Raw genomic sequence first — 23,647 nt, forward strand, 5'->3', positions numbered from 1 at the left:
TAAGGTCTGTCATTGTAAGTTATAGCACATGAAGGGACCTACAGATATTATTTTTGATCCCTTTGTTAAGTTACTAGAGTCATGTACCACACGCGTCGTCCTTGACAACTTCTTACCCTTGTTCTTGTCTGTCTTGATTGGTTGATACGGAGCGAACAAAGCGCCGGCTATACCCGGTAGCTTTGCACGTTCCTGTCGGCATCGCGGCCAGCCACGAGATATAAAGGGAATACTTCTGATTAGAATCAGCGCAGGATCGCCTTCCTGAACACTCATCTAACCTTTTTTTCTGCTTTGCATTTACTATCGAGATGACACCCCCGCGAATGGCACCCGGTCAACGAGGAGGGTCTCCCTACCCTGCTACCCCGCAGCGTGGAGGAACTCCTCGAGGGCGAGGTGGCGCACGAGGTGGAGGAGCCGCTGGGCGACAAGGCGGTCCCAGCGTCTCTGTTGCATGTAAGTTCTGCGATGTTTAGAAAGAAAAAAATCTATTATTGTTGTTTTAATTCCTTATCGTTTGATTCTTTAAGCTGCTGTAGAGGCCATCGGTGTTCGTCGTCCAGGATTCGGTACGGCGGGTAGGGCAACTACAGTTCGCGTAAATGCATGCGAAATGAATGTCCCTGACATCACTGTTTACCATTATGACGGTAAAGTTTTTTTTTTTTTGTTTCCGTCGCGGTGGCTAACATGTTTCTAGTTGGTTCGTATCTTCAAGATCTATCATCGAATCTATAGAACGAACGACCTTTGATTTCTCTAGTGATTGACAAGACACTCCGGGCGGCGTTTAACTTGAAGTTAATCGTGGCTCTGCAAAAGCAGTACCCCGATGTTTTTATCAAAGCAGCTGTGTATGATGGGAAGAAGAATTTGTATACGAGCCACAGGTTGGATTTTGGTACTGGGAATTCTCGCCAGGTACGTTTCTTGACCCATCGAATTGTATGATTTATCTTAATGAATGCAGTTCAACGTGACTATATCGGAAGATTCTCGCGTGTCCAATTTCAAGGTCACCGTCACGGAGGCGAGAGAGATTAACATGGAGTAACTCTCATTCATCTATTGAGTAAGATAAGAACTGATTGTCCGTAGAGTGCTTAGCAGATACGCGGCTGGTCAGCAGTCGTGGGACGAAAACATATCTACTGCTCTTACAGTACGCGTCGTTTTCGTTGACTACGTGACGTGACTTCGAACTCTCTAGGCCTTGAACATTGTGATTCGGATGGAGCCATCTCTCACCTATCCATTCCGAGTGCGCTCGTTCTATAGTGACAAGATCAAGGCGCCGCTAGCCAATACAGGGTTAGAAGCCTGGCAAGGGTACTTTCAGTCGGTTAGGCCCGCTTTGAATCGTCTGATCGTCAATATCGATATTTCCACCGGCGTGATGTTCAAACCTGGTTCGCTAATGGAAACCTGTCTTGAATTCTTCACCGGGAATCGCAAAAACAATCCAGACAGCTATTTACGAACATCTGGACCTCAGGCGTTACCTCCGCTGCAGAGACGTCGTCTGCAAACATTTCTTTTTGGCCTCAAGGTGGAGGCCGAATCGGCCGCAGGTATCAAGAAAGTTTATCCCATCCACAAACTGTCTGAGCGGGACGCTGCTTCGACTGTTTTCACTCCGGCTGGTGGTGCACAGACTAACGTGGCGCAATACTACGCTCGGGCCAATCGGCCTCTACGGTATGCCAATATTATATGCATCCAGGTATGAACTATATTGTCGTAGCCCAGGAAACATGTTGACTGTCTGCTAGACTGCGAAAGGTGCCGTGATACCTCTAGAGCGATGTTACATTTTACGCGGTCAGCTTTCTCGTGCTGAACTATCCCCGGATGCTACACGAGCCATGGTTGAGTTTGCGACGAAGAAACCCGATGATCGATTGAGGGCAATCCAGACTGGGATTCAGGTTCATTTTTTGTTCTACTAATGCTATTTACTCATGTTCCCTCAGGTTCTTGCGTATGGACAATCCCAATACGTCCGCGATTTTGGACTAGACATCAAGAGCGCTTCCTTACCCATGGATATTCCAGCACGGATACTCAACGCACCGGAGCTCAAATACGGGCAAGGATCCAAGCAAGAGTTGGTGGTGAGTATTTGACTTATTGGAATACGTAAACCTTCTCGCTAAATCATTGCTTGTCAGCGACCGAGGGATGGAGCTTGGAACCTGTAAGTACCAGTTCCTCACCAAAAAGTTTGCATGATCTGACATTTCCCAGTGTGGACAAGAAATTTTTCAGGCCGATGTCTTTCGGGGTTTGGATGGTCGTGATATTCGTTCCACAGAATCGCTTTAGTCCAGACGATGCGAAAAGAACAATAACCGGGCTTGTTCGTGGATGCGAAGCTGTTGGTGAGCTATACTTTTCGCTTTCGGAAAGGTTTCAGGTCCTGACTATCCTTCCAGGCATGCCGGTGCAAGATAAACAACCACTCTTTGTCTACAGGAACCCCCAGAGTAACGTTGATAAGGCCTGTAGACAGCGATTGAGACTTGTGACGCAACGCTAATGCCTTTTGATAGTCTATCGTGGACGCGGTTACGCAATGTCGAAATGAGCGCAAAACGACACCAGTCTTTATTGTGTGTATCCTTCCTGATGGGAGTAACGCGGACTTGTACACGGCAGTTAAACAGTAAGTACAGTTATCGCTTCCAGATCTAGAAGAATTATTGATGAGTGCCATCTTAAGCTGTGGTGATGTTAAGGTCTGTGGACAGCGACTTTTGTTGTTCGTTGTTTTGTTTACTGACTTTCTTTTACAGAGGGGCGTCGCTAACCAATGCCTTCGGGTTGGTAAATGTCGAAACGCTAGAGATCAGTACTGGGCAAACGTCGCACTGAAGTATGTTTTACAATATCCTCGATCCTTGGATGGGGAGACTGAACGACTGAACTTTCTGTAGGATTAATGCAAAGCTGGGTGGTGTCAATGTCATCCCGGCAGCAGCTACACTTTCCGATCCCCGACAGCCAACGATTGTCATGGGTAAGTCAATTATAATGCGTCGTAGCGTAGCTGATGGAGTGTACAGGTGCGGATGTCATGCATCCTGCTCCGGGCAGTCAAACGCCGTCGTATGCTGCGGTAGTGGCCAACATAGATTCTAGCGGTGCGCGATACATAGCCAAGACGACGCTTCAGCTAGGCAGGCAGGAGATGATTGGCGATTTGCGCACGATGGCGAAGGTTTGATCAAATGTCTATGTTCACTATTTATACATGACTTATTGTACGACAGGATCTGCTCGTAGCCTATATGAGTTATAGAACTGGCATGGAGAAGGTCTCGACACTGCCAAAGCGACTTGTATTCTTCCGGGGTAGGACACTGAGTAGTTGTCTTTCTTCATCATGCTGATCTGTGCCTGTAGACGGTGTATCCGAAGGTGAATTCAAGCGCGTTCTGGACTTGGGTAAGTTGCTGTGGTATCCCGCATCCATGTTAATGTGTCCTTGCTGACGTCCGTCCACAGAACTTCCTCTGCTTCAAGGTACTGACTTTATCACCTTCATCGTGCCCATTCTGACTATTTTAGCTGCGTGCGTCGAGGCGAAAATGAACCCTCCTCCGAAAATCACGTTCATCATCGTCGGGAAGCGTCACCATATGAGGTTTGTTTGTTTTTCTTCCGATGATTTAGAATTAATTGCCAATGCTTCTTTCTCTCTCTCTCAGGTTCTTCCCAAAGAACGATAAGGACAAAGACTTCAAAAGTGGGAACCTTCTTCCGGGTACTGTTATCGACCAAGAAATCACGAATCCCGTCGAGTTTGATTTCTACTTGCAAAGCCATGGGGGACTCCTTGGAACTAGCAAGAGTTCTCATTACAACGTATGTCAGCTTCTCAATTATATTTGTTGCTTGTCTAACTGCCTTGCTATATCTAGGTGGTTTATGATGTGGGTTGCTCGCTCGTCCTGACTTAGGCTGATACTGATCGTCATTTTTTTTTCTGACAGGAATTTGGATTTACGTACGTCTTGTGTTTTAATGCAATCTACAACGGGCTGACACGCTTTACAGCCCGGATGCGCTTCAATTGCTCGCATATACTCTCTGTTTCACTTATGCCAGATCGACGCGCTCTGTGTCTATTCCCACGCCTGTGTATTGTACGTCTCTTTCTCTGGTTCCCCTTAGTCGCTTTGTTTATATATAAGTATTTGGTAGATGCGCATATTGTTTGTAGCCGTGCCAAGACGCACTACGATCCTCAAGCTGCACCGTTGTCGGTCGTGACTGGGGGTTCGCAGACGCACGAAGAGATGCTTGATAAACATCGCGGACAGTATCAGTCAGTGCACGATATTCAGTCGAAGCGGATGTATTTTATGGTGAGCGATGTAATTTGAAATTGGGTATTAGAGAGGCTGAAAATGTTTTTTTTTTGTAGTGATTACTCTCTCTATCGCCATCGCCGTTGTGTTGAATGTTATGTTGTGTAATGCTGCTGTCTACGTCCCTCGTCTTTATGATTGCTGAAGTATCAAAGACTGTAATACTTGTGTTACTTTGTGTTTCAAATAACACGCAGTTTTATGATTTTTTTGTCTGACGTTTATGCATCTCATGCGAATGTTGTTTTAGGTCTATTGAGTGATCAGAGCTCTTCTCGTTTTTCATCTTGTCTTTGGGCTTGCTCAGGATTGGGACATTTGTTCAATGTTTGTTGAAAAAGGACGGAATCGGCGTCGCACATTGAGGGAATCCCAGGAAGATATTGGTATCGGCGGCCCCCATTTGTGAGAAGGCCCAGCCAGAGAAACCTGACGATGGTTATCGCGGTGTGGTGACGAGAAGGTCGTTCGTATCGATGGCCTTGAAGCTCAGCAGTGGAAGAGTTGATGGGCTTTGAGGAATATGCACCTGGGGATGGATCTAAGGATTAATGGGAGATAGACGACCATTGATTGCATGGTGAAGTTCTTAGAGGGAGACAGTCCATCGCCCTCCTATTCTGCTGTGGTGGCAAACATTGATTCTGACAGTGTAGGATACGCATCGAGGACCACACTCCAGCTACCGCGGCAAGAAATGATCGAAGATCTGTGCACAGTGGCAAAGGTTGTTTGTTTCTTTACGCTTGATTGATACATGTGGCTTATTGGATGATAGGATCTTCTTGTGTCATGTGTGAATAACAGAAGTACCGTGGAGAAGGTCTCGATTCTGCCAAAGCGACTGATATTCTTCGGGAGTAGGATATTGAGTGGTTGCTGACCCTCACTTGTAGACGGCGTATCTGAAGGCGAAGTCAAGTGTGTTTTTGACTTGGGTAAGTTGCTGTTGTGTCTGCATTTCTGTTCGTTCTTGCTGACATCCTTCCTTCCGAAGGGTTTCCTATGCTTCAAGGTACTGACTTTATCACCTTCATCGCGTCTTCCCGTTCTGACTACCCTAGCTGCATGCATCGATACTGAACTAAATCCACCTCCAAAAATCACGTTCATCATTGTCGGGAAGCGCCATCATATGAGGTTCGCTTGTTTTTTCTTGTTCTAATTGAACGCCAATTGCTGATTTACTCTCCCAGATTTTTCCCAAAGAACGACAATGACAAAGATAAAAGTGGTAACCTCCATGCTGGGACTGATCGATAACTAACCCGATCGAGTTCGACTTCTACCTACGGAGCCATGGAGGACTTCTCGGTACTAGCATTTTTCGATTATAGTCGTCCTTTGCCTAACTATTTCGTGGCATCTAGGTTGTCTATGATGTGCGTCGCTCGCTTGGTATAATCTGCACTGATATTTCCTCGTCGTTTGTGGCCAACAGGAATCCGGGTTTAGGTATGCCTTGCGTTTCTTAAATGCAGTACACCAGGCCCACATTCTCCAGCGCGGACGCAATACAGTCGTTAGCTTACACCTTTTGCTTCATTTACGCCAGATCAACACGTTCGGTGTCTATTCCTGCGCCTGTCTATTGTTCGTTCTTTCGGTTCTCTGCAGTGTCGTTCGCAAATGCATTTTGGCAGATGCCCATATTGCTTGTAGCCTGGCCAAGACACACTATGATCCCCCAAGGCGCACCCTCATCAGTTATATCGAGAGGTTCGCATACGCGAGAAGAAATGTTTAGTAAACATCGAGGACGGCATCAGCCGGCACATGATACTCAGTCACAGAGGATGTATTTCATGGTCAGTGGTGTTTTTCTTAAATAGGCTTCTAATAAGGCTGAGGATCTTTTTCGTAGTAATCCTCCACCGTTGCTATTGTATATTGTAATGTATTTGTGTTGCTGAAGTATCAAAGGCCTCTTAATTATCCAATACTTACTTTCCATGTTCTGTCTGGCACTGTCCTACTATTAAATTTCCAATGTGAAATCAAATTTTGCTTCCGTATTTGATCAATCATCAGGATAATCATAAGAAGGAATAATTCATCTACTACTTGAGTGACGAAGCATTCCAACGAGATGATGAATGAAAACAGAGGAGGTAGAGCAGGAAGCTATCCCTGGACCCTGGAACGGTTGTCGGACCGGTGTTCCGCGCCGTAGGTAACTGATGTCAAATTTCTCAGAATGCTTCTGCGCTTCGACCCTCACCATACATGTAAAACAGTAAGTTGTCGGTCGCCACACCTACTTTTGACTAGATTCGTACTAATTCTCACTTAGGTGTTATAATGGGAGCAATGGACACAGAGACTGTCTGCTAGTGGGTGCGTGCGTGTCGAGCTTATTCGCGAGTTGTTTTCTAATTGGACCGCGCGTAGACAGGAAAGCCCCCTTTTAACAAATTGTGGCTCGATGGCGATGTTCTGGTATTCATGTGCACCATTGCGGCTATTTTCAATGGCGTATAGGATGCGCAAACAGGCACCAGTGCAGAGTTTTTCGAAATTGATTCGGAGGCGACAGACTCGTCAATCTTGAACGCCATAATAACACGTGTGTGTATTCATCTTTTCTTTTGTGGATGGCTGCTCATTATGCCCCATGAAGGTCATGTCTCATCGCTTTCCAAAACACTGTACCAAGTAAATCTTAGAATTATTTCTCCACGACGAAATCTTGGGACATGAAAGACGCAAGTTGTATTATTTGTAACCTATATACTGATTCAATGTCCAAAATGCAACAGTGGTGTCTAGATAGTTGCAAACATACGATCGTAACTTAGGTATCGTCCGGAGACTGTCAACAACCCACGCCTTTTAACTTGTTCAAAGAAAGCAGCATATTTAAACGTCAATCTGTCCAGCTTCCACTTGGCTGTCTCTACTCCTTCTCCACCCCACTCCTCCTGCGTTGTGCTGAACATGAGCTCAACCTTGCTCAATTCCATCTGCGATAGAACTGCATCGAGCTCTTTCCACTTGCCCGGACTCCCGGATATGCCAACCAGGCCAGAATCCATCTTCAGTAGAACTCTATCGAGCTCTCTCCACTGGTACGGAGTCCAAGATATGCTAAGCAGGCCGTAGTCCAATTTGACCTCCTTTAAGCACCCCCCTTGAGCTTTTTGTAGCAGGTGTATGAGCCAATCTGTTAGCTCATCGTAGTATTTGCATGCATCCGCCGGATGCCAGAGCCGGGGGGGGATCATAGACAAATGAAGCCTGGTAACATTTTGGATATGCAGAATGGGTCGGTTTGTCAGGAAGGCTCCTACTAGAAATAACTCATCCAGGTGTGTGTAAGGAATCACATCGTATTGTGGGATGTTCTGCACCGGGGGGTAAATTGGGTAGGTAAGCCGTCGAATACGAGGTGGGATGGAAAGGAGCGGGAGGAGGTACTTGGTGGTATTCTTGTCCAATTCGCTGCAGATATTGGTAATCACTAATTCCTCAAGGTCAAGAGAAACTTCAGACGATGAGGATGTCTCTTCAACAATGTCTACGTGGTGTAGTGCTAGCTTGTTTAATTTGTGGAAGCCGCCGAGGAAGGTGCCAAGGTTCGTCACCGAACAGTATTTCATTTTCAATTCCTTGACTTGAGGCCCGATGATATTAATGCCGACTAGTTTCACCCGGACAAGATGCAAGGATGTCAAATTCTTCATCATTGCAAAGACGATAGGCAGCTGTGGTTCAGAGGCGACCCATGTACTAGAGGGGGGATTGGACCAGTCGAGATTTTCGCTCAAGGTAAGAGTCCTTACAAGTGGCGCCACATTTTGGCACTTCCTTGAGAAAATTTCGCAGCGATTGAACAACCGATTTGGGAGGAAATCGAAGTGTATGGTGTGGAATCGGTGATAGCGGCTGCGGTGGAGAAGTTGGCGAGAGGACAATGCACAAGCTGTGAGAGAGGGAACATCATCGGAAAGAATGTCAACTATTAGATCCATGAGTTCTGGCGGTAATCTAGGTGTCGAAACTGCATGTTGCAGGATAGGTTGCAAGGTAATCATGGTAGTCATGGACAAAGTTCGGGGCAGGCAGGGGCTTTGAGGTCCATCTTTATAAATACCGTGACCGTGACTTATGAGACAAAAGTTTCATGTTATTAAGTGCGTTCCAGACATCTGAAAGTTTGACATTTGATTGATCAAAATTCAAAACATTCATGTCCACTCTGGTATACATTGGTAATAGTAGTAGCACATTTCACATCTATTGAACCTCACAAGAAGGTATTGGAACACCTTGTAGTCAATGGTAGGTGAATGGATGGATTGATTCATCTATCTGTGGAAAGGGCACTCTATGTCTATGCTGCCCCTAAACAGACACATGCTACAATCTGAATCTTTCTCCACCTTCTCCTATCTATGCTCCCATGTACCCCCCTACTGCAAGATGACACCCCTACTGCATGGTGACACTCCAGTGCCTCTCTGCCACCCAATGGACCCTCTTTCTTGATGTGCTGAGCAACTGTACTAGGTAGAAAGTCAAATATGTTTATTGTTTCTACTGGGTTAGTTGCTTTGTGCTATAGTAAGAGATAATAAGCAAGTAATTACCTGATGAGAGAATGATTCCCTCCAAGGGCATCATCTCAGTATCTAGTAGAAGCCAGAGTACTAGTGAACCTTGTGATTTAGCAGGTGAGGTTTCCAGGTTCAGGGGGCCCATATGACTGGCATGCTGACAAGGGCTGAGCAGAGTCTGGTCAATTGATCAGGCTAGCTGCAAATGAGCTCATACCTGACAGGAGATAAGTTTAGCCTACTGGGCCAGGCCAGCAAGCCTATTAGTCAGTAGGTCACTGTGTTAGTCAGACACTGACATCCAGAAAGTATAAATATCAATCTGTAGATAGAAAAGAGCAGGTTTCTGAACCCTCTCCTCTCCAAAAAAAACACTATCAGGCAAATAGTATGAGTTGTGTTTAGTTAAGAGCTTTGAGTTGTAGACTCAACCTGAATAGCATTGTGGTGACCAGGTCACTTTGTTTTGTGCAAGAACCTCCAGAAAGGAACTAAAAGTTATATCAGACAGTCAGAACAGATCTGAGACCATTCAGAACAGCCAGTTTTGTGTAAAAATCACAACCAGGCACATCATATCAGTTCAGAACCTGCACCAAGCAGACTATTTGAGATAAGTTTTGTTGTGTTCAGTAACACAGACAACTTTGTCCATATAAACTGCAGTATACATCTTTAAATTACATTCTATTGCACTCATCAATGTTACATTTCTCTACATACTTAGAATCCTGGTATTACTATTCCTCTCTCAAACTGCATTGTGATTTGGTGTTAGTGATTTAGTCATATGTATCCTGCACATTGTTAATTCATTTAGTGTCACTTCTCAGCATTTCACCTTCCTCTCCTTTCAACCCACCTCCACTTTTCTCCTCTAGCACAATATCCTCATCATCCTTCCTGCCAACCCAATCCTCATCTTCTGCCTATATGCTGAACTCATTGGCTTTCTTTCATGTGCTATTTTCTGATGGGAGTACTATCTTCCTGCTCTCTGACCTTGCTTTCTGATCCTTCTCATACTGCTTAAATGAAGATCCCACTGATGAAACAAACCTCTGGAGCCTCCTCACATGAAACCTCTCCTTGAGAGATACACCAGCCACCATTGCCACTGTGTGGGAGTTTAGTGTGCATTCTGTTATTCTCAATGCATCTGACCACTATGATAAGAGCTTCTTCTTTGTTTGCATTATTTTGTCTAACCACATGTTGAACACCTTATGAGCTCTCTCTCCTCAAACACCACCTGCCTGGATTTTGAGCTGATAACCCTCTTATCAAATATTTGCTTTCATTTCTCCTCATGACTGACTGCTTGAGCATATCCAACAAGTCACTGCTGTCTGGAATATGCTATCTGCACCTCAATATTGTCTCTCATTGGCTTAACCACCACAGCAGCCAATTCAGAAGGTTTTGAGTTGATGATTGTGCCAAAAAAGAGCTTGTTTAGCATGTGATTGAGATGCTGAAGTATGCACATATTCAGTATGTAGATCACTCTGTCAAAGTAGTCTGGCCAGTGGTATGGTAAATCTTCTCAGACTTTGATCTCATTCCAGCCCTCCTCTTCTAAGTCCAGTGTATAAAGGTGAGCCAGAATAGCCAGAAGGATTCTATTTGTTCCTTCAATGAGTATTGACCTAAGACAAATAAGCAGCAATAATATGAGACTTGCAGCCAAAGTCTGTGCACATTTTATGAACCTCTTTATTGTCAAATGGAGGGCCACCATCTGATATGAATGTATCTTATAGTGAGTATGATGTGAACATAAGGTGAAGAGCAGACTTTGTGGTCTTTGCTGATCCATGAGTCTCATACTTGAAACCAAAAACTCACTGATTGTGCAGGTCCAGGTATCAATCTCATGAAATCCACCTTTTCCTTTTGACATAGCCAAGTAGTCACCTACTAGCAGTTTGAAAGGATGTCACCATGTGATTGATTCTAATAAGGAGTGAAGGTGAGTCCTGCTGAATGCCTTGCATTATCTGCATTCAAGGTGACCTCATTGATGATCTGGTCCAATCCTGGACAATGATACTTGTCCATCAGTGCCACCTTCATTGCATTGCATCTCTGATATATCTCTGAATGTGGTGATATGCAGGCTACATGTCCAGCTCTATAATTTGCAAATTCTGCATAACACACTAGAATATGCTAGTAACTGAGGATCATTAGCCAGTAGAGGACTATGGCTGAGGCTCTGAGCTGATAGTCATGCTAGTCACCAATACTAAGTCCAAATTGAACTTTGTAAAAATAACATGGCCTAAGGATAAAAATCCTAAGTCAGGTTTGAACTTAGAAAAGTTTGGCACCACACCTTGGAAAATACTAAGTCCAAGTTGGACTTAGAAATAGTACCTCAAATGGGGCCAATTCTACATGCTACTAAGACAAGTATATTCTAAGACAGCTAGAGGTATAATACCATAGCCAGTTGTGGAGTATTGAGTAGAGATAGCATCATCCAGGAGCAGTAAGAAGAGAGACCCAATGATCTGTGGCTAGCACTGTGAGTTTTGACTCAAATTCCTAAAGTCTGAATTTTCTAGATATCAGGTGATCTAAGAGACTTAGAATTGAGAGGGATAGAGTGGATAGGACCAGTTGACTGGGCCTAATCAATTGAGCTACTAAGAATAACTCAGAGGATTAAAACTTTGGGTAGACAGAAAGGAGTTAGGTACTCACAGGCACTGTAGGCTTAAAATAAAGCTGTGCAGTGGCCAGACAGGTCTGGGCAAGCCTAGAGGAGTCCAGAAGCACTGTCATTCTGGAATAATGGCATGATTCCACTTTAAACAGGAGAAATACTAGTTTGAATGCTTTATTTATAGATTCTGTACCTGTTGTTTGTTAAGCCCAAATCCCACATGACTATCAACATGTGATAAACAGTTTGATACCTCGCACTTTGGGTATGTCTGACTGAGTTCACAAAAGTTAATAGCAGTAGTGAGTCAAAGCTCAAGTAGTAAGAGCTCGAGAGTAGTTTGGTGAAGAATAAACTTTAGTTCGAGACTGGGTATTTACAGCAAGAACTAGGCTACTTAAATACTATTCTGTTATCTGGCTATTAATATCCATTCACAAAAGATATTGTCTGCTGTAGAGCTGTTACCCCTGCTGTTGCCAGGTTCTCCACAAAAGCTGTTGTCTTGCTGTTGTGTTCGTTATCTTAGCAGTGCAAGGTGAGACAAAAGGAGCATTGTCTCTCCTTCACAGCACACAGCAATGTGAAAGGAGAGTGACCAACTGGGTTGCTGAGCTAAGCATTCCCACAGTCCTAAGCACTGGCCTAAGCACTCTGACTAAGCAAGATAGGGGTTATTTCCAAGGAAAAGGAAAAGAAAATAGGAAAAATCGTAATATTACCCCCTCCTTAAGACCATCATCCTGATGGTTAAGTTAGGGAAGTCCTCCTCACCCTTCAGGAGGTGGCTGATCTGCTGGACCTCTCGGCGCTTCCTGGACAGGCTTCAAATGAGTCGAAGGTGTTATACATTGCTCTTCGCTGTATGTCCCCACTATTTGTGGCTCGTCCATCACAGGGCCATCTTCATTGTCCTCTTTAACATGTCCTCTGCTGTCGGCAGGTCAGTTGATGTATATCTGACTAGATATCATCTCCCTTCCATTTGTCGCTGCATTTGTTTTTGTAGATATAATGTTGAACATGACCCCCTTCATATCCAATTTGTTGATTCTGTGTTTGTAGTCCTGGATTGCATCGTCGGCATTCATGTATTTTTTGTTGACCCATTGGTTTGATTCTGGTCCGTATCCTTTCCAGCTGACAAGATAGTCAACAGTTGTTTTCATGCCTCTGCCTCATGCTTTAATCTTGTGGGTTTTATGGCCAAGCACCTCATCGATTTCATAGTGTTCTTCATTGTCGATGAGGTCTGGTGGTGGCAGAGGTGGCTTGTCTTGGTTTGGAAAGGCTGGTGCCATGTATGGTGTTAATACTGTTTTGTTAAAAACATTATGAATTTTCCATGTGATGGGGATCTGCAACCTGTATGCTGAGTTTCCAATTTTGCATATGACTTTGAATGGTCCTGTTTGTTTGTCTGCAAGTTTGCATTTTGGCCTTGATAGGTGAAGGTTTGTGGTATCCAGCCAGACCTTGTTGTTGGCTGAATATTCATATGCTGCCCATTGGTGCTTGTCATACTGCTTCTTCATCATTGAAGCAGCCTTTTCAAGGGCCATCTTTGTTTCTTTGTGGATCTTTGCCATTGTTGTTGCAAAGTCCTTTGATGCTGGTGTTGTTGTGTGAATCTGCCCTATTTGTGCAACTAGTGGGTTCTATCTGTAGTTCACAAAGAATGGTGTTTTACCTGTTGCAGAGTGAATTCTGTTGTTGTGTTGGAATGCTGCTAATGCTAGCCATTCCATCCAATCATCTTGTCGATAACTGATGAAAAGTTGTAAGTACTTTTCAATTTCCTGGTTGGCCCATTCCGTTTGGCTGTCGGTCTGTGAATGATATGCTGTTGAGGCATTCCTCTTGATGTTGAGGAGTCAGTACAAATCGTCCAAGAATTTGGAGACGAATTGTGGTCCTCTGTCTGAAATCACTATCTGAGGCATGCCATACTTCATATAAACCTCATCTCATAGTATCTTTGCCCATCCCTCAGATGTTAATTCTGTGGAACAGGTGATCGGAATGATTGCCTTTGAGAAGTGATCGACTATGATGATCATAGCATCATAGCTGCCACTTTCAGAAAGTCCCATTATCATATCCACTGAAATGTGGGTCCATGGTGCTGAAGGAACCTCATTTGGGTGCAGTGGGGTGGCTCTGGGTTGTGTTGAAGTCTTGCCTTGTTGGCAAACCTCATAAGCTTTGACATATCAGGTGATATTATAGTCCATCTTTGGCCACCAATACTCCCTCAAGACCAATTCCTTCGTTTTGGTGATCCTGGGGTGCCCGGTGGTCACATGATCATGACATATGGCGATGATGTCACCCTGCAGTCATTGATCCCTTGGGATGTAGATCTGTTCATCATAACAGATCAATCCCCCTTCTTTCTTCAGCCCACACTTGTGGTTGAGTGATAGGGCGATTCTTTGATCCCACTTGTTGGGATCCCGAGTGGTGCTCTTGATGCATTTGTGCATCTCTTCTTCTGTCGGCATTATCATTGCCCGGAAGTGTTCCGGTCATAGCAATATGACCTCCTTGTTATCGTCTCCTCCTTGGTTATGATCCACCCTGTGGCTGAGGAAGTCGGCCTTCTTGTTTGCTGCTCCAGCCTTGTGGTGTAGCATATACTCATATTCCGATAGTTCTGTGACCCATCTGGCTTGTCTGCGGTTAAGCTTTTGGAGTTGTCGGAAGTATTGGAGATTCTGATAATCTGTTCAGATCTCGAAAGTTTGATTGGCTCCAATGAGATAATGCTGCCATTCGGAAAGGGCAAGCATTATGGTGAGGAGTTCCTTATCGTAGATTTTATAGTTGCGTTCCGTCACAGTGAGTGCTTTTGACATAAAGGTGACTGGTCACCACTTGCCATCTTGTTCCTGCGATAATACGGCTTCGATTGCTCCTTTGCTGGAATCGGCCTCTATATGGAACCTTCCTTCCTGGCTTGGGATTGTGAGAATAACATCCTCAGCCAGTCAGCGTTTAAGGTCATTAAATGCTTCCCATTGGAAAATTCCCCCAGTCCATGGGGAATTTCCGGTTAATTGCATCATTGGTCAGACTATTTTGCTGTAGTTCCAGATGAACTGTCGGTAGAAATTGGTGAATCCTAAAAAGGATTGCAATTCCTTTTTCTTGGTTGGTTCTGGCCATTCAGTTACTCCCGCTATTTTGATGGGATCCATCCAAATGCTCCCTTCGCTAATAATGACTTCGAGGTATTCTGTTTCCAAGACCTTGAATTCACATTTTTCAGCTTTCAGAAAAAGTCGATGTTTCCTCATCAAGGATAGTACTTGTCGTACTATCCTTTGATGTTCCTCCTTGGTTTTGGTCATAATGAGGATATCATCCAAGTAGATCGTCACCTTCCCTGTGGCAATGAGATTGTTGAAGATGTCATTCATCATCCACTGGAAGGTGGCTGGTGAATTGGTGAGTCCAAAGAACATCACTGTTGGTTCAAATAGACTACAATTGGTCTGAAAGGCAGCCTTCCATTCATCACCTTCTTTGATGCGTACATTATTATACCCTCATCGGACATTCAATTTGGTATAATATTTGGCACCTCGAAGTTTGTCCATTAATTCTGCGATTAAAGGAAGTGGATAACAGTTCTTGATGGTCATTTCATTTAGCTTTCGATAGTCCTGTACTGGTCGAAGCTTCCCATCCTTTTTCTTTATGAAAAATAAGGGTGATGCCATCAGGGATTTTGATGGTCGGATCCTCCCACTAGACAAGTTTTCTTTGAGAAACTTGTCTAGTTCTAGTTGTTTGTTATTGCTTAGTGGGTAACACTTGCAATCTAGGTTGGCATTGGAATTAGGGGTAAGTTTGATAGCGTGGTCCCAGAGCTTCATGTTGGGTAGCTCATCAAAACTTTCTTTTTCAAATAGGTCCCAAAAGTCATGGGCCCAAATAGGCACCATCTCCTCGAATGTTTTCTCCTCCTTTTCTGCATTTGCCCTTGCTGCTAGGTCATTAGCATGGTGTGTGGCTTTGATGCTAATGGCCCTTTGGAGGTCAACAACAAGGATTGTTTCACCGTCCTCCATTTCCTCATCCCACTGGTCCTCAGGATCATTATCTGGTAATTCAAATGGAATTCCATGGCATCTGCATCAAGCGAAGGTGATGCGTCTGGTTTTCCAGTTGATTAGTGGGTTATGTCTAATGAGCCAATCATATCTGAGGAATATTTCTTTGATCCCGAGGTTGGTTACCACCAAGTCGATTCATTCTGAATGGTCTCCAATGGTGAGCCTAAGCTCAACATATTCAGTGATTGAACCGGCTTGGTTTTTGGTTCTGTCCACATTGTAGACAGGAATGGGGGCTGCTGTTGCTCGAGTAGGCAGTTTGTGCTTGTTGATGAAAGCTTGATTAATGCTACTCTCCATGCAGCCGCTGTTGATCAGTGCAGTGACTGCATGGGTTGATCGAGATGTTAATATCTCAATCTGGACCTTGGTTAATAAGTCATGCCCTGGGGATTTGGTGCATCAGATGAATTTTCATGGTCCGTGTAATTCATCCAGCCACTCCAGGGCTCGACACCGCTCTGCAGTTTTCATTCCAGTGATCATTTTATCTATCACTTCTTCAGCTTGGATCTTGTGTACCCAGTTTGTTAGGCTCAAGCGTCACGTGAACAGATACACGTGATAAACAGGTGTTCCTTCGCACTTCGAGGAATCACCTGAGTTCACTTATATATATCCGGTCAGTGTGACTCAAGGTCAGAAGTAGACTCGAGGTAGAATGATATGAATAAACTTTAGCTCGAAGCTGGGGATTACCAGCGAGAGCTGTCCTACTTAAATACTACTGAGTAATGCCTAAATATACGACTACTTATTATGCGTTGCCGTGTCCTTTGTGCCCATTGTACTAGAGCATCGTTACCGTACATAAAAGGTTTGTTGTGCGTCGTCGCTGCGCCGTCTCCTTGTTCTGAGACAATGGTGGATTGGCGTGTGCTGACCAAGATTCCCGTGGTCCAGTGTCATGACTAAGCACAAAATAGGGGTTAAGAAAAAGAAAATAGTAAAATCGTAACATTACCCCCTCGTTAAGACCATCGTCCCGATGGCTTAATTAAGGGAGAGTTCATAATCATATATTGCTTTGTCGGCGTCCATGTATTTTTCGTTGACCCATTGATTAGATTCTGGGCCATAACCCTTCCAACTGACGAGGTAGTCGATGGTCGTTGTCATTCCTCCCCCTTTGGCTTTGGTTCGTCGCAGTTTATGATTGAGGATGTGATCGATCTCGAAATGTTCCTCGTCGTTGATAAGGTCTGGAGGTGGGGGAGGTGGTCGTTCCTGGTTAGGGAAGGCCGGTGCGATATAGGGGTTCAACAAGTTTTCGTTGAATACGTCGTGGATTTTCCAGGTCTGTGGTAAGCGTAGCTTGTACGTACTTGGTCCGACGGCTTTTAAGACTGTGAAGGGGCCTGTCCGCTTATCGTCCAGTTTCTTTTTTGGACGTGGCAGGTGAAGGTTTGTCGTGTCCAGCCATACTTTGTCATTTGGTTGATAGGTATGGCTTGGGCGTCGGTGTTTATCGTAGGTTTTCTTCATTGTTATTGCGGCTTTTTCCAAAGCCGCTTTTGTTTCGTTGTGAATCTTTTCCATCTCGGCCGCAAAATTAGATGATGCGGGTGTAGTCGTTCGGGAACGACTTGTTTGAGTGATGTATGGGTGCCGACCATGGTTTATGAAGAATGGGGTTTTCCCCGTTGCAGAGTGTACCCGGTTGTTATGTTGGAAGCCTGCAAGTGCCAGCCATTCGGTCCAATCATCCTGTCGATAGTTGATGAAAAGACGTAGGTACTTTTCGATCTCCTGGTTGACACGTTCCGTCTGTCTGTCTGTCTGGGGGTGATAGGCGGTAGATGCGTTTTGTTTGATATTTAGGAGTCGGTACAAGTCGGTGATGAATTTAGAGACAAATTGAGGGCCTCTGTCCGAGATAATGACTTGGGGCATCCCATGTTTCGCATACACTTCGTCGCGTAGAACCTTTGCCCATCCTTCGGAATTTAATTCCGTGGAGCACGCGACTGGGATGATCATTTTCGAGAATCGGTCCACTATGATGAGGATTGCATCATAGCCGTTACACTCGGGTAAGCCGGTGATCATATCGACTGAAATGTGTGTCCACGGAGCGGAGGGTATTTCGTTGGGATGTAGGGGCGCTGCTCGGGCTTGCGTGGAGGACTTCCCTCGTTGACAGGCTTCGCAAGCCTTTACGTATGCTGTTATGTCGTGTCCCATCTTTGGCCACCAGTATTCCCGTAGTACTAGCTCCTTGGTTTTGGCTATGCCCGGGTGTCCTGCCGTTGCGTGATCGTGGCAGGTGGCGATGATCTCGCCACGTAGTTGTTGGTCTCTGGGGATATAGATGCGTCCGTCGTAGCGGATTAGTCCCCCTTCCTTTATCATTCCTCGTTCATGGTTGAGGGATGGGGCCACACGTTGGTCCCATTTGTGGGTGTCTCGCGTGGCGCTCTTGATCCGTTCGTGTATCTCTTCCTCCGTTGGCATTATCATGGCTCGGAAGTGTTCCGGCTTTAGTAGTGTCACCCCCTCGTTATCAGCCCCTCCTTGGTCATGGTCGGCCCGTCGACTGAGCAGATCGGCCTTTTTATTTGCCGTTCCGGCTTTGTGATGTAGGGTGTACTGATATTGACTGAGCTCTGTTACCCAGCGGGCTTGGCGCCGATTGAGTTTCTGCGGCTGTCGGAAGTAGCGTAGATTTTGATGGTCCGTCCAGACCTCAAATGTTTCTTCTGCCCCGATGAGGTAGTGTCGCCATTCTTCTAAGGCAAGCATGATGGCAAGCAACTCCTTGTCGTAGATCTCGTAGTTTCGCTCTGTGACTGTTAAAGCTTTGGAGAGGAAGGCGACGGGCCGCCACTTCCCTTCCTGTTCTTGTGAGAGAACAGCCCCTATTGCCCCTTCACTCGAGTCGGCTTCCACTCTGAACCTTCCTTCCTGAGTCGGGACTGCCAGGACGACATCCTCGGCCAGTCGCCGTTTAAGGTCCTCGAAGGCGGTCTGTTGAGAGAGTCCCCAGTTCCAGGGTGCATTGCCCGTTAACTGTGTCATTGGGCGGACGATTTTGCTGTAGTCACGGATGAATCGTCGGTAAAAGTTTGTGAACCCGAGGAATGATTGTAATTCCCTCTTTTTGTTGGGTTCTGGCCACTCCATGACTCCTGCAACCTTTACTGGATCCATACGGATGCTTCCTTCGCTGATGATTACCCCGAGGTACTCGGTTTCTAGCACTTCGAACTCGCATTTCTCTGCTTTGAGGAATAACTTGTGCTTCCTCATCAGTGCTAGCACCTTTCGTACCAGGTCGCGATGTTCCTCCTTCGTTTTGGACATGATTAAGATGTCGTCAAGGTAAATTGTCACCTTCCCGGTGGAGATGAGGTCCTTGAAGATGTCGTTCATCATCCACTGGAAAGTGGCAGGGGAGTTTGTGAGGCCGAAGAACATGACCGTTGGTTCGAATAGTCCTCGGTTGGTGCGGAACGCAGCCTTCCACTCATCGCCCTCCCTGATTCGGACGTTGTTGTATCCCCATCGTACATCAAGTTTTGTGTAATATCGGGCTCCCCGGAGTTTGTCCATTAACTCCGAGATCAGGGGCAATGGATAGCGATTCTTGATCGTCATCTCATTGAGCTTTCGGTAATCCTGGACCGGTCGGAGTTTTCCGTCTTTCTTTTTCACGAAGAAGAAGGGGGACGCCATGGGGGATTTTGAAGGTCGAATTCGCCCGCTTGATAAGTTTTCATCCAGGAACTTGTCAAGTTCCTGCTGCTCGTGGTGCCCAAGCGGGTAGGTCTTGCAATCCAAGTTGGCGTTGGCATTAGGAATCAGCTCGATTGCGTGATCCCAGGGCTTCGGGACGGGTAATTCGTCGAAGCTCTCCTTCTCGAATAGGTCCTTGTAGTCCCGAGCCCACTCGGGTACCATTTCCTCAAACGTCTTTTCTTCTTTTCCCTGATTTGCCTTGGCGGCCAAGTCATTCGCATGATGAATGGCTCGGATGTGGATTTCTTTCTCCAAATCCACCGCCAATATGGTTTCTCCGTCTTCCATCTCTTCGTCCCACCGGTCTTCAGGGTCCTCATCCGGCAGTTCGAATGGTATCTTCCTACATCTGCATCGGGCGAAGGTAATTCGACCGGTCTTCCAATTGATCAGCGGATTATGGCGAATCAGCCAGTCATGACCGAGGAAGAGCTCCTTGGTTCCTAGATCCGTTACTGCCAAGTCAATCCGCTCGGAGTGATCTCCGATGGTTAACCTGAGTTCGACGAACTCGGTGATGGACCCAGCCTGATTTTTTGTTCCGTCGGCATTATATACGGGTATCGGGGCTGCCGTCGCCCTGGTGGGGAGTTGATGTTTGTCGACGAAGGCTCGGTTGATCGAGCTCCCTGTGCAGCCGCTGTCGATCAAGGCGGTTATCTGATGAGTGGCTCGGGAGGTCAGGACTTCGATCTGTCCCTTTGTGGTTAAGTCCCGTCCGGGGGTCTTGGCACGTAGAATGTACTTCTTGGACCCTCGGAGTTCGTCTAGCCATTCGAGGGCTTGACATCGTTCGGCCTTTCTGATTCCTTCAACTAATTCGTCCACCACTTCTTCGGCTCGTGCCCGATGGATCCAATTTCGGAGTACGGCTTTCGCCGCAGCTTCGTTTTTGGCGTTTTTGATGGCCCTCCACGTCCACTCGGTCTCGAATGGTTTGAGCCACGTGGTGGGACCCTCTGTCCCTGTTCGGCCCTCAGGCGTTTGAGTTTTTTTCTGCGATTCACCGGTGCGTTTTGCGAACGTGGGTATATTTGAATGCGTAGGGGACGACATAGATGTAACTACAGGAGTACTATTAGTCCGACTAGCGGCTATTGCTGACACACCGTTAAGTCCTTTGGCCAGTTCAGTGGAATCGCTCACTGGCTGGCCCCGTCTTTTACTTCCTCGACCTTGGTTTCCTTTCCGAGATCTTCTTCTTCCTTTTGAAGCTCGGCGATCTGTGCCCGTATATCTTCTCGGGTTCGCTTCTTCTTCGGGCAATCTTTTGCCATATGTCCCTTCTGTCCGCAATTGAAACACTTCCCTTCCTTCTTCATGCGATCGATGTCCATTGGTTTCCCGGCCCCGGTGTACGTTGTGCCGGTTCCGGTTTTCTGCGCGCTATATGCTGGGGTGGTGGCGTTTGAGGAGCCCGAGGTTTTTCCGGCAGTTTGCCCTGGCTTGTTCGGGGTTGGCGGGGTCGGCTTTTTGGGGAACTCCTGTAGCGTCGTTGCCTCCGCTTTCTGCCTTTGTCGCTCCTTGTACATCTCGATGATTCGTTCTTTCCACTCATCATATCCTACGGGCATCAGCATTTTGACGCCCATAGCCGAGATCATCGTGAGGTATGAGGAGGGGACTCCTCGTTTGAGCGCCTCCACCATCCTTCCGTCGTTCGCCGTATCTTCCCTAATCCCGGCAAGTTTCGCGAGCCGCTCTAGCTCGTCGAAATAGTCCGTCGCCGCTTTGTCTCCCATCTTGTATTCCTTGATCTTTTGCTTGTGTACTTCTTGTACCGCGGGATCAATAAATTTGTCGTTTAGCATGCGTTTAAAGACCGGCCACGAGGGATAGCGATAATGTTCCCTGGTGGTGGATCGGAAGTTCGGGGAGATAAGAATCCACCACGTTTTGGCCTTGTCTTCCAAATAGGAGGTGGCGAAAGCGACTTTGTTCATGTCGGTCCCGATATACCCGATATAGACCTCGAAGTACTGTTTGCAGTCCACCAGGAACCGGTCAATATCGTCGGAGGCCCCTTTGAAGGGGCGCGGCTTCCGAAGAAGATCAGGATGACATTGCAAGACGTTTGCGTTATGAGGGAGTGCCCCCATCGGGTTAGGCCATCCGTCGAATGGCGGTTGCTTCCATTCCGCGGGTGGTCCGGGGAAAGAGTGCAGAGAGTTGTCGTCAGCGATCGGGCTTCCTTTTGGATCGGTTACCCGGACGATTACTCCGTCTCGTACTGTGAAACCGAGGCGGACCGCCTCGGGGTCGTCCCGAATGGGGTCCTTCCCACTTGATTCTGCTTGATCCGGGGGGGGTTGTCCACCGAGAAGCCGACTTCCCCTGCCGGTCCAAGGGTTTTGGGTGTGAACTGCCTGCCATGCCGGTCGATCCCTGGTTCGAATGAGCCGTGAAGCCGTGCTTCGGATCGACGGGTTATCGTTGGGCCGACTTCGGATGGAGGGGGCGACGTAGACGGCTCGTTTTGTCGGTGCGGGGGGGGTGCGCGGCATTGGTGCCGGTGCCTTTGTTTTATCGGGCCGATACGGGAGAATCGGCATGAGGGGGTCCTCTGGGTGCCGTCGCCCATATTCCCTCCATGCATATTCCGTTGCGGCATACTGTAAGATTTTTTCCTTTTCGGTACCTGGTGCGTACCTATACTCGAGTCCTAAGGACGTCGCTCTCCAGCGCGCGTCCTGCCATAAGTAGTTCCTGCCCTGCTCGTACAACTCCTGATATTCCTTGCCCCTGGCTCTCTCAATCTCTTCTCGCAGTGCTTCTTCATCCGTGTCCTCTCCTGCTCGTTCTAGTCGTCGCCGATATGGATCATCACTGTCCTCGTCGTCCTCCTCGTCGCCCTCGTCCCCGCTGTCCCCTTCCCCGAGGAGGGAACTGACGGGCTGGTCGTAAATTGACGGCTCGAGGGGGCGAAGGGTCGTCGGGGACCCGCCCGTTGATTTGAGTGCTAGGTCCGGCCTCCCCTCGATCACTGGTTCGTGCGATGGGAGGGCTTCGGAGTCGGCTATAGCGCGTTCCTCCGCGCGCTCTCGTCTCCTCCAGTTCTCGGCTATAGCGGCTGAAGAGTCGCTGGAACTCGGGATTGAGGAACTGTCGAGCGACCCTACTACCCAGGAATCGCTGGAGGGCCCTGTCGGAGACGTGGGCATTGTCGGGTACTCGGAGCCCGTAGGCTCCGAGGATGGAGTCGGCGTCCGACGAGATAGTGTCGGTTCGGGCGGGATATTCGAGGTCGACAGTCTGGGGTTCTCCTGTTCTTCCTCGCCGGATGGCTTCGTCCCAGCTAACAATGCTGGCGGGTCCTGTCCACGGGTCGTCCTCTGAGTCGGGCTCCCTGAAAGGGGAGCCGTTGTCGGAACGGAGCTCATACTCCCTGGGGGAAGCTGACCCCATTCTTTCGATCTCCTCTCTTCTTCTCCGCGCTCGTCCTTGTCTGTCGTACTCTGCGGCTTCATACCGCTCTCGGGCTTCTTCCTGAACATAGTCGGCGAGCTCCTCTTGAGTTCGCCTGATTGCCTCGTCTCGCTCTTGGTTCTGCTGCTGCTGCCTGACTGCTGTATCGTAGTCGAAGGGGACGCTAAGGTCCCACTCCGGGAATATCCTCTGTATGATCCTCCTCGTGGCGGCCCTCCCCCTCTCACTGGCGGTTTCATTCTCGGGCTCGCTTCCAACGTGGAGGTGTCGGAATGGGTCGCCTGCCGCGGAGATAGCGATATCTGCGTTGTCGTAATCGGGGTGGATATCTCTTCCTCGCGGGTTGTCGACCCCCAGCCTGCTGACGGACGGGCTGGAGCCGGAATTGGGCTCGGTGGGGGTCTCGGGGGGGTTCTGGGGGGAGTCGGGACCTTCGCGGGGTCCCGCAGCCATTCGAGCGGCATCAAGGGAGTCCCTAGCACGGTTTCCAATCCCTGAGGGAATTGGGGAGGCGGGATGTTCGGGGGATTCTGCCGGAGTGACGTAGTTGGAGACCTCGGCGGGCTCCTGAGCGACGTTCGTCGTCCACGGATTCCGGAACCCTGTGAGAGCAGGGTGGCGGTTTCCGACGTGTCGTCGGAGGTGTTCTGGTCCTTCCTCCTCGTGAAGGCTCCTCTGATCCGGGTTGCTAGTCCTGGTTTCTGATACGGGTCCCCCTTGCGGGAAGAAGGACGTTCTGGCGGAGGGGGGGATGTCATG

The 23,647-nt window shown here is 47.4% G+C and overlaps 3 protein-coding genes across 3 annotated transcripts; 2 read left to right on the top strand and 1 right to left on the bottom strand.

The window, feature by feature from the left end:
- Positions 1 to 339: 339 nt before the first annotated feature.
- On the top strand, positions 340 to 4,613 carry BT62DRAFT_940679 (Piwi-domain-containing protein). Its single transcript, XM_043187764.1, has 26 exons — positions 340 to 459; positions 534 to 653; positions 764 to 924; positions 974 to 1,053; positions 1,102 to 1,165; positions 1,214 to 1,726; positions 1,776 to 1,931; positions 1,977 to 2,117; positions 2,175 to 2,200; positions 2,251 to 2,384; positions 2,439 to 2,503; positions 2,556 to 2,668; positions 2,726 to 2,741; positions 2,799 to 2,878; positions 2,940 to 3,022; positions 3,069 to 3,223; positions 3,276 to 3,357; positions 3,409 to 3,450; positions 3,511 to 3,528; positions 3,574 to 3,649; positions 3,714 to 3,870; positions 3,927 to 3,938; positions 3,999 to 4,012; positions 4,063 to 4,151; positions 4,210 to 4,373; positions 4,433 to 4,613. The coding sequence occupies exons 2-26, from the start codon at positions 617 to 619 to the stop codon at positions 4,433 to 4,435; spliced, it is 2,481 nt and encodes an 826-aa protein (XP_043046794.1). The 5' UTR covers positions 340 to 459; positions 534 to 616; the 3' UTR covers positions 4,436 to 4,613.
- Positions 4,614 to 5,637: 1,024 nt separating this feature from the next.
- Positions 5,638 to 6,363, top strand: BT62DRAFT_60233 (uncharacterized protein). Its single transcript, XM_043181561.1, has 2 exons — positions 5,638 to 6,184; positions 6,241 to 6,363. Exons 1-2 carry the CDS (start codon positions 5,852 to 5,854, stop codon positions 6,241 to 6,243), a joined length of 336 nt encoding a protein of 111 aa, XP_043046795.1. The 5' UTR covers positions 5,638 to 5,851; the 3' UTR covers positions 6,244 to 6,363.
- Positions 6,364 to 7,141: 778 nt separating this feature from the next.
- On the bottom strand, positions 7,142 to 8,410 carry BT62DRAFT_999349 (uncharacterized protein; the record flags this gene model as incomplete). The annotated part of the gene is made up of 1 exon (XM_043190796.1): positions 7,142 to 8,410. The coding sequence occupies one exon, from the start codon at positions 8,408 to 8,410 to the stop codon at positions 7,142 to 7,144; it is 1,269 nt and encodes a 422-aa protein (XP_043046796.1).
- Positions 8,411 to 23,647: the final 15,237 nt, after the last annotated feature.

Source organism: Guyanagaster necrorhizus (assembly GCF_019112545.1).
Source record: "Guyanagaster necrorhizus MCA 3950 unplaced genomic scaffold BT62scaffold_1, whole genome shotgun sequence".
NCBI classification, from domain to species: Eukaryota; Fungi; Basidiomycota; class Agaricomycetes; order Agaricales; family Physalacriaceae; genus Guyanagaster; species Guyanagaster necrorhizus.

What these genes read in the sequence shown, in the direction of transcription:
- BT62DRAFT_940679 (XM_043187764.1), top strand. Translation starts at nt 617, where the DNA reads ATGAATGTCCCTGACATCACTGTTTACCATTATGACG. An exon ending in AGGGATGGAGCTTGGAACCT is followed by an intron (nt 2,201 to 2,250) that starts GTAAGTACCAGT and finishes GACATTTCCCAG; the next exon opens with TGTGGACAAGAAATTTTTCA. An exon ending in ACAGCCAACGATTGTCATGG is followed by an intron (nt 3,023 to 3,068) that starts GTAAGTCAATTA and finishes TGGAGTGTACAG; the next exon opens with GTGCGGATGTCATGCATCCT.
- BT62DRAFT_60233 (XM_043181561.1), top strand. Translation starts at nt 5,852, where the DNA reads ATGCAGTACACCAGGCCCACATTCTCCAGCGCGGACGCAATACAGTCG.